General features: G+C 39.3%; 1 protein-coding gene across 2 annotated transcripts in view; it reads right to left on the reverse strand.

Moving 5' to 3' along the window:
• LOC140240806 (mitochondrial-processing peptidase subunit alpha-like) overlaps nucleotides 1-17,476 on the reverse strand; it is a 28,562-nt gene extending 11,086 nt beyond the window's left edge. For both annotated transcript variants that reach the window (XM_072320580.1, XM_072320579.1), the window contains exons 1-7: nucleotides 17,376-17,476; nucleotides 11,162-11,370; nucleotides 10,481-10,560; nucleotides 9,562-9,644; nucleotides 8,822-8,924; nucleotides 3,103-3,195; nucleotides 1,909-2,184 (exon numbers count right to left, since the gene is read on the reverse strand). In XM_072320580.1, coding sequence (XP_072176681.1) covers nucleotides 1,909-2,184; nucleotides 3,103-3,195; nucleotides 8,822-8,924; nucleotides 9,562-9,644; nucleotides 10,481-10,560; nucleotides 11,162-11,370; nucleotides 17,376-17,449 — 918 coding nt within the window. In that variant the 5' untranslated portion in view covers nucleotides 17,450-17,476. The remainder of the gene's footprint in view (nucleotides 1-1,908; nucleotides 2,185-3,102; nucleotides 3,196-8,821; nucleotides 8,925-9,561; nucleotides 9,645-10,480; nucleotides 10,561-11,161; nucleotides 11,371-17,375) is intronic.
• Between the last annotated feature and the right edge of the window lie 240 nt (nucleotides 17,477-17,716).

Below are 17,716 nucleotides of genomic sequence, written 5' to 3' on the forward strand. Positions count from 1 at the left end.
ACCTGGATCAAGGATAACAAAGAGATCCATTGTAATCTGGGGTCCCTCCTCTTACTCCAAACAAACAGTGGGTGAACAATTTCTCTGCATTTTGGGAACCATTGGAAATATCACCTAGTATCATTCCAGATTAATATGATAGTTTTGACTGAGAGCACTGATTAATCATTAAAAGACATTTGCCAATGCAGCAACCCTCAACAGCAGTAAGTAGCATTTCATCTACACATGGAAAATATGAATTAGTAACAGCTGGCATTATCGGCATATGAAGATTGTTAGGCAAAGTAATTTGCAACGAAAATGCTCTTCAGTTTCCACTTAGAATTTTTCATCATATGTACACAAATAAACCAACTCCTCATGACCAATGATTGTAACTCATCATATGTACACAAATAAACCAACTCCCCATGACCACTGATCATAACTCACTTGAGGCTTTGGCTCAGGTGAGCTAAATGTAATAACTATTTAGTTTTTTGTTTTGTTGTTTTGTTTTATTTTTATTTTTATTTTTTTTTTTGCTTCACAATCAGAAAAATGAACTTGTCCTTGAGATCTTAAAGATGTTCTGGAGATGAAAGTCATTTTTGTTTGTACACACAGAGCTAAATGTCCACAGATATACGTGGAATACGATTTAGAAAATATGAAGGTGAACAGTGTCTTAGTCACTGAATGAACTACATTGACTACCAATGTCTATGTACATTCGTCCCCCTGGCCAAAAAAACCCAAAACAAACAAACTAGAAATGTCGCTATGGCGACTGGTATGCCTCCGCCATAATGCATGATTCTCCTAATAGGTCTATAGTAAATGTGGACAATGTGTGATTACATTTTCACAAAATTGGCAAAATATTGAAATGACATGTTTATCACAAATGTGTTGAATATTCACCTTCCTTCACCTATGTTTAATTGGATGAATGGGAGAGCCTGTATTTGGGGATTTAAGAACTTTAACTTGACTTTGACCCTTTCATAAGTTTATGCATTGAGTAATTTTCAAGGCATGGAGAAAAAGTGCAATTTCTGTATTGAACAGTAAATTGTTATCATTTTCATCTGGCCTTTGACCCTAAGATTTATAAGAGAATCACTGTCAGGCAGAACACACATAAATACATAGTAAGTTTCAAGATAACTTGAGCCACTTCCGAGATATGGAGAAAGAAGTTCAGCACTTTCACCTGATCTTTGACCGTTTGACCTTTGACCTTCTTGGCAAAAAAAAAATCCCAGAGAATCTCTATTGGGTTATACATGCATACACCAAGTTTTAAGATAATGATCCTGCTGGCATTGCATAAATTTAAAGGAAATAGTAAAATTTTGAAGTATTGCCCTTGACCTTTGACCCCATGAACCCAAATTCCCTAGATAACCACTGCCCGTCAGTACATGCATATATACTATGTTCCATGAAGGTACCTTGAACAATTTCCAAGATACGGAGAAAAAAGTGAAATTTTAACATTTTTACTTGACCTTTTGACCTTTAACCTTTGACCTCATGACCCAAACTTTCACCAGAGAATCTTAATTGGGTAATACATGTATAAACTAAGTTTCAAGAAAATATCTTCAGGCATTGCATAGATATGGGGGAAATAGTGAAATTTTAAGCATATGACCTTGACCTTTTGACCTTTGACCTTGAGCATGTGCACCCAATAGTTGATAGGCACAACTTCACCCCCTAATACACATACATGCCAAGTTTCATTAGGATACCTCAAAAGGTTTTTAGTTACGCTGTCCACAAAATTCATTACGGACGGACGGACGGACAACCCGAAAACATAATGCCTCCGGCACCACTTTGTGGCGGAGGCATAAAAAAAAAAAAAAATGAAACTAACCAACAAAATCATGCTGAGACAATTTTCTACTGACTAACCTTCTTAAGTCCACCAGTGTACTGGGATATGGAGTTATCAACACGGCCACCCATCTGCCTGATCTCATGAGTATCCCAGGTTGGCTTGATGTCCACCAGGTATCGATTGGCCAACTCCACCAGCTCACCATGCTCCATCCCAACTCCAGCAAGAACCATGCGCTCTGGCACCAGGTAGTTGTTCATGTATTGGAATAGGGTTTGCCGATCTATGACAGGAATGTTCTCCTCTGGGCATACTCTGGGCAGGCCAAGAGTATTGTTGCGATAGGCTACCTGTTGCAGAACAACATGGAGTGATAGTATCACTACTCTATTCTGCGATTTTAAGGCTAATTCCCACACCATGTCTTTGTTGAATGCAACAAATAAAATGAAATCAAACACACAGGAAAGTATACTTTTGAATTATAACTTGACAATAGAAAATTTTTGAAAGTTGGAAGTTGCGCATGTTTTCATGAAACTCTTTAACAGCAGTCCAGATGCAAGTTATGTGGGGCATAATGTCATGACTTCATCATTGTTCCACTGACTTAAACACAAATCTTAATACAGTATGCCTAATTTCCATTTTCTGAAAATAAAAATGACAAGTATATACAAAGATTGAAGAATTGCAATAACTCTAGTAGCAAAGTTGACCATAAAGGGAGGGGTTTATTGCTGAAACATTACAGACTACAAACCAAGTTTCAAGAAAAAACCTCCAGGCATTGCATAGATATGGGGGGAAATAGTGAAATTTTGAGCATTTGACCTTAACCTTTTGACCTTTGACCTTGAGCATGTGCCCTTTAAAAGTTGATAGGCACAACTTCATCCACTCACGCATATACATACCAAGTCTCATTAGGATACCTTAAACGGTTTTTTAGTTACGCTGTCCACAAAATTCATTACGGACGGACGGACGGAAGGACGGACAACCCGAAAACATAATGCCTCCGGCGACCCTTCATGGCGGAGGCATAAAAAACTTCATCCCTGGCTAGATGATGCAGGGTAAAGGTGTTAGAGCATCTAAGTGTTGTCTACCTTTTATATGCCATACCTTTCAGCAAAACAACATGGTTATCAATTTGCCTCACTTTTTGCACCTTCCTTTCACTTTTCCTTGTAAGAACCTAAAAAGATAATTTGTCCATGTTACTCCAACCTGTAGAAAGTAACAATTACAGGTATGTCACTTACCCCATGTATCAGTTCAGTCATTAAGACCTCAGGATCTGGTGCCATATTCAATGCTTCCAGCTCGAAAGATATCGCTTGTCTAGTGTCTTCAATCTTAGCAAGAACAGATTAGGATAGGGCAATTATAACATGAAACAATATAAACAAAGAACTGAATCTATCTGCCCCACATATTTCCTTTTGATGGTGTCACCTCGATTACTTAATGCATATTCATTGCATTTTTTTTTTGTCTTGAGCATGAGTTTGAGCAAACTTTATAGCAAATCAGATGAGCATTTCCCCTACGTGCATTGCACTGTTACCAATGTCAACATGCATTCATATTTATTTTTCCTCCACATCATGCATCTTATGATACTATGATTTTACAGTTACACAAGGAAAGCTCTGAATATGGCCATCATCATGCACCTAGCAACATCACCAAATCAAATATAACTGACTTTCATTGGGATTTAAGCCTCATGCATCATTTTGAAGTGTCTTTTGAATGTGTCAGTTTGCTGACACCTTTGGCGATAAAATGATGAAGTAAATATACAGAGGATTTGTACAGAATTTGCTCAGTATAATAACATCATATAATAATTATCCCATTATTCAATTTTACACAGTAAATGAACATTGACACTCAAATTAGTCCTTGCTTATAGTTTAGAGCAAGAATAACTATCTGCTACTTAATGTCTTTCTTCCCTTCCTCCTCCTGTCTTTGTACTGTTTAAGCAGCAATCTGAACACAGCTTATCACTTGTTTGCATTCTTGGTCTCCACTAATATCTCCACACAACATGTACCACTTGACTTCTTCAGCATCTGGCAGCTGTGGCTTGCATACTACTTCTAAAATGATTGGGATTAATAATGGGAAATGAACAATCTGCTTGGAACTTTACACAATTTTACTCAGAGTTGTTGGGGTTTTATGATCAAACATCTTTAAGAAGCAATATGAATGCAGCTCGTCACTGGCTTACATTACCTTTTTGAAGAGAACTACAGTAGACCTCGCCTAAGTGGACATCGCATAAGTCGACAACTCGCTTAAGTTGACACGATAAAAAAGTCCTGATTTTTGCCTTTGTTATTCCTTGTCTTAGTCGACATTTATAAGTCGACAACTCGCGTATGTCGACGTGATTTTTCAGTGCCAACTGAGCTGAAATATGTGTTAATTCCCTCGTCTAAGTCGACATAATTTTTTGCTCAAATTCTTATTGCCATTCTCTGAAAAAAAAAATGTTTTCCTGCTCCGATTTGCAGCATTGCTACTCGCTAATTCGCTAGTGTACGGGGCGATACCGTTCGTGCCATGCATCCGTTGTTTTGTACGCCTGAATATAAAGGACATACACTCATTTACACTCGAGTACTACACGTAGTACCCAAGGTAGTTCACTTTCTTCCTTTTTTCCCTCTCTCTGAGTGTTTGTGTCTGTGTGTATCGTTTGGTGCAGGGCAGCATGATGCAATTTACAGTGCAAAACGTGGAGCTAAAGCTGCATGGTCCTATGAGGGTGCAACGGGAAATTGTTCTTAAACATTTTTCTTTCTCGCTTTTTGTCTCGTTTAAAATTACATGCATTGTACCGTGGGATGTACACTTGCCTTCTAAGCTAAGTCAAAAAGATATTTTGTGTGGTGACAGTCATCATACCTCTCGGCATGCTCATCATTTGTTTACGCATCTTGCAGGATATGTTTGTTACGGGTGATTTTGTTTGTCTGAAAATGCAATGAGGTTCGATTGTTATTCTTAAAACACACACATTTGTACATCTAGGTCCTAGTAGATATTCATTATCCGAACATGAAATAGGCCTTTTCGTTAATCCGAATATTCAAATGTTAATTTTCCGTAGCGGGATTAGAAACCTGTGCCCATTTCTAGAAACTTCGCGCTTAATTAAATGCAACTAAAAAACAAGAGACCCGCGGGTCTAGCGCTCACCTGAGTATCGCAAATTCACCTTTCACGCGGTCACTAATCTAAATTATTCACAGCTCTATCAAAATTTGACCAGGCATTCTCAAGTAGAAGATGAAAATGTACAACAAGGGTCCAAATTTTTTAAGATTCCTTAATTTGGGGGGGGGGGGGGATTGGGGCCCCCTGGGGCCCTCTGGGTGGGGCATGGTGCCCATTTTAATAAATTGAGATCCTGACCCCCTAGGGATGATACCTGCCAAGTTTGATGAAAATCCATCATGAGGTTTTCAGGAAGAAGATGAAAATGTACAATTCAGGCCCCCATTTGGACCTTCCCAACTCCCCCCCCCCCCCCTAAGAGGTTCACCCCTGAATCTGCTATGAACAAACTTGAAACTACAGTCATTAATGTACTCACTCATAATATTATCTTAGCTCTATAACTTTTGATTCTAGAGAAGTTTTTTAAAGATTCCTTCATTTTGAGGGGGTTTGGGCCCCCCTGTGGGCCCCCTGGGTGGGGCATGGTGCCCATTTTAACAAATTGAGATCCTAACCCCCTAGGGATGCTACCTGCCAAGTTTGGTGCAAATGGGTCATGGGGTTCTCAAGAAGAAGATGAAAATGTACAATTTAGGCCCCATTAGGACCCCTCCCCACCCCTTCCCCTGGGTCCCAAGGGGGGCACCCCTGATTCTGCCATGAACAAACTTGAAACTACAGTCATCAATGTACTAACTCATAGTATTAACTTAGCTCTATCACTTCTTGTTCTAGAGAAGAAGATTTTTACAGACTCCTTAATTTTGGGGGGTTTGGGCCCCCTTGGGGGCCCCCTGGGTGGGGTATAGTGCCCATTTTAACAAATTGAGTTCCTAATCCCCTAGGGATCCTACCTGCCAAGTTTGATGAAAATCGGTCTTGGGGTTTTCAAGAAGAAGATGAAAATGTGAAAAGTTTACGCACGACGCATGACGGACGCCGGATGAAGGGCAATCGCAATAGCTCACTTGAGCCTTTGGCTCAGGTGAGCTAATAATCAAATGCAAATACATCACATCACATGCAACTTTGCATTTAAACGCAAGTGTGTTGCTGAAAAGACTTGCATTTGATAATCAGAAACTAGAAAATTGTATGAAACAAACTCAATTCCATTTAAACGCAACTATAAAAATCAAATGCAAGTCCATTAAATCACACGCAACGCTGAAAGACATGCGTTTGATAATCATACGAAACTAGAAAATTGTATGAAACTAAAACTCAACAGCGTTTAATTGCGTTTGATAATTATACGAAACTAGAAATTGTACGAAACTAAAACTCAACTGCGTTTTAAACGCAACTTTAAAATTAAAACGCAAGTTCATGAAATCACATGCAACTTTGCATTTAAACGCAAGTGCGTTGCTGAAAAGATTTGCGTTTGATAATCAGAAACTAGACAATTTCACAAAACTGAAACTCAATTGCATTTAAATGCAACTGTAAAAATCAAATGCAAGTCGATAAAATCAAACACAAGTTCATGAAATCACACGCAACTTTGCATTTAAACGCAAGTGCGTTGCTGAAAAGATTTGCGTTTGATAATCAGAAACTAGAAAATTTTACGAAACTGAAACTCAACTGCGTTTAAACGCAACTCTAAAAATCAAATGCAAGTCCATAAAATCACACGAAACACTGAAAGACTTGCATTTGATAATTATACGAAAGTAAAAAACTGCACGAAACTAAAACTCAACAGCGTTTAAACACATTTCTAAAAATCAAACGTAAGTTCAAGTCACACGCATCTTTGCATTTAAACGCAAGTGCGGTACTGATAAGACTTGCGTTTGATAATCATATGAAACTAGAAAATTGTAAGAAACTGAAACTCAATTGCGTTTAAACGCAACTCTAAAAATCAAATGCAAGTTCCTCACAACACAGGCAACGCTGTATTTAACCCTAACTAGGCCGGGCTATTTAGGTAGATCATAGAGCCGGGGGGGCCTCCCAGGCCCCCCCTCCAGATCTCGGCCGTCGACCGCGCGATCGCGACGAAAATTGGCACACACATTGCCTATGATGTAATCTAAAGTACTACGAAGTTAGATTTTTGAAAAATTGTCATTTATGCTAAATTATTCTAATTTATGCATAATGATGCATGAAATCAGACAATTTGGTATAAATCACTAAATAAAGCCTGAAATGGGCACATTTTTTTGTGTAAATATTCTTTTTAGTGTCCTAAGCAAATATAAGAGAAAAAAATTGAGCCATCCAAAAAAATTTCTTAAGTATTTTATTGTTTTTTGAATTTCTTATGTATTTCTTTGTTTTTTCAACTTTATGTTTTTCATTGTTTTTTCGATGAAACTTGTCCGCGACATTGTTCCGAACGAGAAAATGTGTTATTAGTTGATTTTAATCAATAAAACCCCAAAATAATCATGCTTTTATGAAATTTGTCTGTAAGCACAGTTTCCATTGAAATTGTACACGAATTCACGTTTTTGAGCAATTTTGGGTCTGACATGCATGTACATATTTATGCGAAACTTCGGAACCGCGCACCCGGGCATCGCAAATTTGGTGTCAAAAGATGCTGGAGACTCGACAGAAAAAAGTCATGAAACGTCGCGGTGATAGCTTTTCACGTTAGCGATACATCGCGCGGAACGTTGAGGGGGGGGGGCCTCGGAGGCCCCTCCCCCTGGCCTAGTTAGGGTTAAATGCAAGAGTGTTGCAGAAAGGACTTGCATTTTTTTTTTTGTACGAAACTAGAAACTGTGTCTAAACGTTAAACGCACCTCTACAAAATTAAAATATCGAACGGAACTATCGCCGTGACCGAACTTAGAAGTAGAAAGACATCGCAAAATTTACATGTTTCAAACTACCGAAACGCATGCAGCTTCACGAAATATCAATGAAAAAATGGCAACAAAGAATTGTTACAGTTCGCTATGCCGAAGGTTTGAATCTTGGTCCAAAGTTTAATTAGTCTGACAATGAAAAGAGGCTTGTTTTTATGAAGGTTAGGTAATCCGAAAATACAATTTCGTTTTCGGATGAACAAATTTTTCTTTTTTCAGTCGGGTCCGCGCCGTACAGAGCGGTACTGTTGCGAATCAGAGCCCGAGAACAATTCTTTTTCACAGTATGGCAATAGAAATGTAAGCGAAAGGAATATTGCAACTTAACTTGTTTTTTTTTTTTTTTTTTTTTTTTTACGGAAGGAAAATCATACATATTTCAACTCAGTCGGCACTGAAAAATCATGTTGACAGAAACATCCAAATCACACGCATATCTTTTCAGCAATGCACTTGAATTGAAACAGCTAAGTTGCATGCAATTAGGGGAATTTGCGTGTGATTTTTCAAATGAAGTTTAAAGCGTAAAGTTTCTAGAAACGGGCCAAGGTTTCCGTTCCCGCTCTCTCAAAATCTCTCTCGAGATTGGGCAATTGTGAGGTGTCGTTACCTCACTATCCGGGCGAGATATGCACGAACTAAAATAGGATTGTTGTTAAGAAACAGTAGGCATGTTTCGACGGCAAAAGGAGTGAGATATGGATTGCGATCGGCATCACTGTCCAAATCTTCCTCTGTACAGGGGAAATTAATTTTCATTTATAAGTCGACAAAATGTAGACTTACGCGTAAGTTGACTTACGCGTAAGTCGACGTGTTTTGCTCAGTCCCGATCATGTCGACTTAGGCGAGGTTGACTGTATCATAAGAACTATCATACAAAAATATCTTCATAGAGTATGCACTAGCTTACCTCAGCATCTGGCAGCTGTGGTTTGAATACTACATCTGAGAGAATTTGGATTACATCCTCCAATCCATTCCTATCTGCTGATACACCATACACCAAAGTGTCCCTGAAAATTGTCAGATATTAAAATATTAGTACTTTATCTATAGATGTCATCATGTTACTTTTTTCTTCTTACATGGATGAAAATAAGTGCTAGAATCTCAAGCAGTTCTGAGAAAATACTTTATTTTACTTTAGCACATAGATGCACCCAAGCATTACTAGGCAGCAACTCGTCAATGTGGCTTGTGACTTTCTTGCTGTGCTGCATAAGCCCCTAAAGGTATTCTGAGGCATTATCAATGTCTTGTCAAACAATAGTAAACATTATACCAAAGACCAACTCAAACAAAGTTTGCAATGAATATAAACCCCTAGCACTTTCTTCGATTATCATTCAATGAGACAATATCACTTACAGAACTATACTATACTAAGAAATTATCAAGAGATCATGAGGGCTAAGTTTTAGGTATAGATAGGCTGCTTAATTATGACTGGTGCTTACAGACAATAAAATAAGGAAATATGGTGAATTTTGTTACCCACTGTTTCTCTGCCACATGGTTAAGACAAAGGAAACAGAGCAAAAAATAAAACTCAAACTCTAACATTATTGAGAGAGCAGTACTATACACATTCATAACAAATAAACATCACTTCCCTCAGCATCACAAATAGACATGAAAACACAACTGTACCTTGAAGACTGACAATCACAAATTCCTCCATGTTTTTCAAGGGAAAGCAGTATTTTGTCTCTGCTAGAAAATTGTTCTGTGGACTGATAAGAAAAGACAAAAGGGACATGATAATTGATGAATTCCTAAATGTTTACCTAGTGTTCAAATTTGGCATTTTTCTATTCAAGTCCTTGAAATGCAACTGTCAAATGTATCATAATAATAATAATAATAATAATAATAATAATAATAATAATAATAATAATAATAACAACAACAACTTTACTAATAGGCCACAAGACTTCACTAACCTGAGCGATTATCTCCCATTCTTAAGCTGATTTCAATGACAATATCTCAGCACTGACGTCTTCAAGCCCAATCTTTTATTTGATATAGACTTGTATAGTGAGAAGTTTTGAAGTTACCACATATGTGTAAGTAGTTCCGGAGTTGTAATACAAGCTATTGCTAATATGTTCAAAAACAGAGTATTTGTGACCTGTTATAACTTATGAGTAAACCGAATACCTTTGTTTTTCAGTCTTGCATGGTAGACACTACTCTAAAAAATTACATTAAAGTAACATTTATATCTCTAACTTTTATGTAAAAGGACCACTGCAATGTATTGTGACAGGTCAGATTTGGACCAATATTCAAGCAGTTTCATTACAAATTCAGTATTCCAGCCAGCAGACTCTCAAAAAATCCTTTCAAATACATTCAATAACCATTCAGGACATTACTTCAGGTTAATCTTACAATATGAATTTCAAAAAGATCATTTCAATGAATAAATAACATTCATATCTATCTGTGCACCAAACATCCTATATGACTGAGCATTAGTTAAAAAAAAAAGAAGAAAAATCACTGCTTCTTTATTACAGCTTGTCTTACAAGTCAGAAATACAACATTTGATAAATGACCAACCCCAAATGCCATCTTCTCCATAAAATGAGCAATTCCTTTGGGATATCCAACTTCATGTCTTGACCCAGAGTTTACAAGAACTGCCGAGAGAACACAGAGAAATTGACAAACAGATAAATAGAAAGAGAAATAGAGAGACAGACAGAGATGGAGAAAAGACAAAAACAGACATAATGGGACTTCAAAATCTCTAAAGAAATGCAATGGCACACAAAATATTTTCTAAAAGTTTGATAATGTTGACATATCTAAACTCTGTATCAAGGTAAACTCAGTAACTTTTGTCATGATATGTTTTTATCTCGGGAAGTTATCATATTACAGAAGAACGTTGAGCTTTCTCCTATGTATTCCAAATCACATTTTAGTAAATTGCCTTATCAATACCTTTCCATTTGCTTGGGGAAAAAAAGCCTAGGAAATTCTTGAATCACAACATGAGAAATTAAATTACAGGCATAAACATCACTATGGCTCCTGGTCTTTCCTATCATTACCCCTGAAGTGATATATACTTCAGGTCTATCAATGTCTAACAAATGGTTAACATGATTGCATCCTTACAGGGTCTGAAAAAAGACAAGAGGCAACAACTCTTGTATGATGGAATACCTTCCTATTTTATTTGATAGTTTACTTCTCCTCAGCAAGATATATAATTTTATGTGCAACACACTGTACCTCCAACAGTGCAGAACTGGCCAAACTTGTTCATAGAAGCAACTCGCAAACCATTGGCAAGGGTTGTGATGTGCGTATCACTGACATCATTTGTCACCACTGCATAGACAGGCGATGCTATACCAGGAAGTGGCTGAGTCAAGGGAACACCACTGTCTGATGCCCCATTTGCACTGCAAAACCCTCTCTGACTGCATGGCTCTGGGACCCTGTTTACACAAGAACAAGCGTGTATAGGCTTTTAGAATAAGTTAGTGTCATGACATGAACTGAAACACATACATGTAGTATGATTTGTTGGTCACACAGCAAATTGTGAATTTACCATAATATGTTCTCTATGCAAACTCCCAATATACTGTGCATTACTGTCTTAGAAATGAGACAATTAATATCTTAACCCATCAGCAACGGCACAGCCCTAACCCGCCCATCTTATTACTCCCTAAAATGTCCAAAACAGCCCGTCTGTTTCATTTTTAAATAGTTTTATGCTTTATCATGTTTTTGTAATTCACTTAGAAAATATGATTATGTAATTTCAAAGAGATCAAAGGTCAACAGAAGTATGTAAGAATTACTTCTATGATGCACCATTCTCTTGGTAATATCTTAATAGTAGGTGGAAGGGCAGGTTTCTGATGTATACATGAGAGAAAACTTGGTGAACCACACTCTGTAAACAACCCAATTCACATGGAATGCATTGTTTGGCAGGGTACCCTTGCTGGATTCATAACTCCTGTGACTGCAGGGGCCCGTTGCATAAAAGTTACAATTATGGTAACTTTGCCATCCAATGGTAACTTCCATGGAATTCTTGATTTTGATTGGCTGTTGAGCATTGTTACCATGGTAGTTACCATTGGATGGCAAAGTTACCATAATTGTAACTTTTATGCAACGGGCCCCAGATGATGTTTGAAGAAAAATAGGCAGACTTCATGGATAGTGGAATCATGGAAGAAGTGCCTCAGCACCTGAAAGATCTTTACGAATGGGCCAAACAACAAGTGGAAGAAACACACCTCTATGATATTGCTAAACTTCTAGATGCGAATATCAGAATGTGTTTGCAAAATCTGACGCAGACATTGGATGCACAAAGCGCAACATGGCATTAACACAGGGGATCACAGGTTTATCGCAGGATTCTCCAACATTGCTTGTCCTCTACATCGATTGACTGAGAAGGGTCAACTATTTGCATGGTCTGAAGCTTGCGACGCTCCTTTCATAGAAGTGAAAGAACGACTACAGGAGGCTCCAATTGAGGCATAGGAACTGTGCCAGCACAGATGAATGATGTAAAGGAAAAGTAATTTCTTTATGCTCATAGGGTCCTCAACAAAGCCGAGAGAAACTACTGTACAACCCATAAGGAATAATTGGCTGTGGCCGTGCTTCTGAAACAGTTCCGCACATACATTTATGCAGGTCAATGGACAACAATCAGAAAAGATCATGGAGCTTTCCACTAGCTTCTGAACTTTCGAAACGTTCAAAGTCAGATGGCTAGATGGCTCCAAGTAAATTTGGACTATGACATTGACATTGTGCATCATGCAGGAAGGTCACACGCAAACGCTGACTCTTTCCAGACGACCATGTACCGATTGTACTCAGTGTGATAATGTCAAAGAGGATTGTCCAAAGCCAAACACAAGGATTGAGGCAAGCCAAGTATCAAACTCAGTTGTCTGCCCAAAGGTAAAGGCCATCCACGTGGAACCTTCCATCACCATTTCGGATTTCAGAGAGGCACAACTTGGGGATGACACCATCAGATGGATAGTAGAATGTAAAGAGAAGGATGGTGTTCAGCTGGACTGGTCTACCATGGAGTGCCTCAGGTATTTCACTTGGATCAAGGATGAAATTTTGATTCCCAAGTGTTTGTGGAGATGTGCTCTATCCTTGGAATCGACAAACTCACACAGCATCATATAACCCAAAATCTGACAGGTTCACAGAATAAGGTTCAATCGCACGCTCATTTCCATGGTGTCTAGATGATGATCAACCCGACAAGAAGGCAACAGGACTGTGATGAGAAAGTTCCCCTGGCCCTATTTGGCTACTGGTCTTCATCCCAGGAGTCCACAGAGGAGACACCGAATACGTTGATGCTAGGCCATGAGGTATGTCTCCCAACTGATCTCACTATGGAAATGACCAAAGAAGAGGAGAAAATTGACCCTGAAATGAAGTCTGACCATGGATAAGAGCTGAGGGAGAGGATGAGGATGGCACATCAGAAAATGAGAGTGAATTTAGCCAAAGCAGCTAGACACCAGAAACAGACATAGACAAGAGAGCTGAGAAGGATGGTTTATGAGTCAGGAAATTCATGTAGTATTTCAACCCCGCAAAGACACAGGGCTTGTCTCCGAAACTACAGCGAAGATGGAAAGGACCATATCTCATTACACACAAGTTCTCTGATGTTATCTACAGGTTTCAAAAGAAACCTAACAACATATTGGTGGTTTTTCATTCAGACCATTTAAAGTCTTATCAAGGGAAAAATTTGAATTCTTGGATCAAAGAGCAAGAGGTAGAATCAAGCTACCATCCCAGTGAGAATGATATGGATCAAGAGATCTTAGAGGAGATTCCAACGTCATCAGCATCGACATCTGACATCAGACATGGTCTATGGAACTCACAAAGACCAAGAATCTGAACCAAATGTTCCCATCCCCGCACTGAGCCAAATGCCTATTCCTGCACCATGTCGAAACCCTCTGAGGCAGAGAATTGCCCCAAAAAGGTTGATTCAAGAAACGTGATGAATGAATAGAGATTTGTGTTCTTGTTCATCTAGAAGTATAATACTTGAGTTAGGAATCTCAACTGAGGAGGAGCCAGCTTTATTCCTTCTTTCTGTTTCTATGATACAGGTTTCCACAAATTTGATATGAGCAGGAACTTTAAGTGCTACATATGTCAGAACCATTTCAGCGACTACCACAGTCTGCAAAGGCACATACACAACCAGCACAGGCACAGGCATCCTCAGCATTTTGAGTGCCATGAGTGTGACTCCACTTATGGCAAAATTGATAACCTTCAGGTCCATGGGAAGAAACAACGGGACATGCAGGTGGGAAAGAGTCCTACAAGAAGAGCGAGGTGCCCCAAAGAAGAAGTCCTCATGAGTCATAGGAGGAAACCCAGAAGCAGGAGTCTGCAGTGGAGGACAAGCCCATCACGTACGAGTCGGGAAGCTGGGGAACCAGAAAGAATGGGCCGATCGGTAACTGCTCTGAAGGAAAAATGGCATGAGGCAGAAGTTCATAAGGATACTTCGAATGTCACCCCAACTGGAAATGAAGGCAAAGCGAGTGAATGCGGAGATGAGTTGGTAATTGGTGTGTCACCCGTCACACGTCAATGCGTCGAGGAAGGAAGTAAGGCACCGTACCGTTAGGCAATGCAAGGGGTATGTGGGCCTTACAGGAAGCACAACGTCGGGCAGCAGACAGTACATCCGAGGATGTGACTGAATCAGATGGTCCTGGCTGTGTATCTGGCGATGTGCCTCCAACTGATATTAGATGCATCCAGATAGGAAAGGATATAGGAAACCTGGATGCACACCATACATTAGTGGGAGTGGGAGTGCCTATCAACATTAGCGAGCACAGCAACGCTAGCGGTACGGTGAACAAGAAATGAAGGTTTTCCAAGAAGAGAGTATCGCATGGTGATCCAACACTCAACTGACCAAAACTTGCAAACCAGTGGCAACACCAAATTGGACAGACTCAATCAGGATGAAGTAGACACACCAGCTACAGCAAAGGACTTGGAAGGAGCATTTCCTTTGTATAGCATTTTACCAGTGCATTACACGAGACGAAATTGGTACTCCACCTTGTTTTTTAGCTTTGAAGGCTGACTTTATCTATAATATGTGGTTTTATACCAAGTCTTCACCAAATTTTGTCAGGTATTTAGAAACCATATTGCAAAAATGTTTTTGATGTTTGTTATGTTTGCTTCACTTGGTGTTTAAAGATAAGTGATGCATATAGGCACATTCAGTCTGTTTTCCCTTATATGGAATGCTAAGTTTGAAGTACTGCCTTCTATCAAATCTGAAGTTGTATAATACATTGAGAAAACATTATGAGCTCATTTAGAGGAAGTTACAATTTATGTATAGATATAGTTATAGAAAGAAGCGAACTTTGTGAAAGTCTTGATAGTTGTTCAACTAGTTGTAAACTAGTTTTCAATCATTTTTTTCACTGTTGTTGCTGTTACACCATCAAGAGACCGACTTGTTTTGGAGGGGTAGTGTAACAAAAGTGATACTGGTAGTCATGATAGTGCAGGTACGTTATGCATCAATCAAGTACGGATACTGACAGGGCGTGAGGTTGGTCATGCACGTTATGTATACACCAGAGGTTTGTAGTACGGAGCAGGGAGGCAGTTACTTTTTAGCCACGTCCGAGGTAGGACGAGCGTAGGGAGCGAGTCTCGCTGTAACCTTAAGGGCGGGCAGCTGCTTTTGCAAGGCTGCTGGAAACAGCAGTGAGGTGGGTTGTGACTTGTTTGTGTACAACTCTTCATTTACTTTTCCAGTTTTAAACTATGGCAAGTGTCTTATTTCTGTCATTTCCAATTTCTAGATCTAATGTTAGACGGGATTGTTATAGGCCTAACATTATTTAAACTAGACTACCCACCCATGAGCATATAGCTCAACCACACACCGTGTAACGGCGCTGTAGAGTAACAAGGCCATTATTGGTACAGCGCCATGATTGGTACAGCCGGCAGCCTGGTATTCTTTGACACACTGAAGCTAATGAATAATTCATAGCCTTGTATGTATATCATGTTTGACAGATGCAGCCTGTTACCTCTCAAAATAAACAGTAAACAGGGCAGCAGAGACCAGTAGGGGTCTATACGAAACGCTTCACAAAAAGTTTTTAATCTTTATGACCTAGATAGATAAATTAGATTTTTAGCTGGAAATTAGCAGGCGAGTTAAGACGCGGTCCTCATTATGCCATGGACCGTTATCTACCAGTTGTTGCACACTGAATGGTGAATAGTCATCTCGTCCAAGTGTGGGACCCTTTCACTCAACGTAACATCAAAAAGATTCAAGCAGTAAATTTACAAAATAAAGCAGCCAAATTCATCTGTAATGACTACAAATGGCAGTCTTCTGCCTCCGGAATGATAAAGGATCTTAAACTTCATCCACTCCCAGAAAGACGTAAGCTCTTAAGGCTATCGACGTTTCATAAAATAAAGCACGGCAACATTGATTTAAAGCCAGAGGATTAATCAGCCCTATTCAAGCACCGAGAGATATGGCAACCCGAAGCTATCACCCTGATAATTAAACGGCTCTTCAACTGCTCTCGCCAACTCCTTCTTCCATAGAACAGCGAAGGATTGGAATGACCTGTCGAGCAATATTATTATTAAACAGATTAATAGATTTGATACATTTAAAGAAGCGCTCCAGCGTCACCTCCGTTGTGATTAGCTGCACATCAAACCACAGTGCTGAGTGATACTCTTATTCAGAGTTTTTCAGCATTATATTCATTCAGATCCAGATCCAGATCTTTTGTGCAAGTGAAGTTGGTCCTGATGTTCAGTCAACAGCAGCCAGATGACTAGACTCTAGTGTCTCTAAAGAGCTCGTGTCAGAGATCTATATTTACATGATAATTTTACTGTCAGCCTTGCCTCAAGACAGTGCTATGCCGTGATTGGTATAGCCTAGCTACGTACCTGATTCTTTTGCCATAGCCTACACTAGACCATAGACCTATATAATATTAGGCAGTGTATACAACCACACACGTGTGTCTTCTTAAAATATGCATTTCAATAGAATGTCATTAGGCCTATATAGACTATTGACACACATAATCCCTGTTCCAAAAGATACACTCAAGAATTCATCTATTTAGAACTAAATTTATAGCACGAAAACACTTGGTTAAGCTTAACGTTGTTCTGGCCGAGTATTTTCACTGCAGGCAGGCTCAGTCATGCATTCATTGTATTGTAACTTGAATTGACCAAGCAAGAGCGAGCGAGGCACATACATGTATACCAGCATGACTAACGCCAGTAACGATAGACTTTATATTGGATGATACTTTGATAGTTATTTGGGTGCTAAGTCAATCGTTCCTCTTGAAAATATGTACGCAGCTAGCAAAGTACGTACCTCTTCCAAATGAGTCTGGAATCGTGACAATTAAGGTATTTTCGAGCTAGTCTGCGCCCAATTCTTGAGGCCATCACGTCGAGGTCGTTGTCACACTTCACCACAGTGTTGGTAGCTAATCGATCCCCTGTAAAACGGGTGGGTACGTACATGTGTGATCAAAGAGGTTCCCACCACTGAGTCGTCCACTGAGTAGGTCAGTACTCACAGGCACAGGTACGAGCGTGGGGCTGGGCAACTCGACCTTAAAACAATCTAACCCTGGATATTGAGACCCGAACCCTGGACAGCTCGACATGGATTTGAAATTTCAGACACTTCTCACGCTGGGGGTTTATTGT

The sequence above is a fragment of the Diadema setosum genome, chromosome 17, assembly GCF_964275005.1.
Source record: "Diadema setosum chromosome 17, eeDiaSeto1, whole genome shotgun sequence".
NCBI lineage: Eukaryota > Metazoa > Echinodermata > Echinoidea > Diadematoida > Diadematidae > Diadema > Diadema setosum.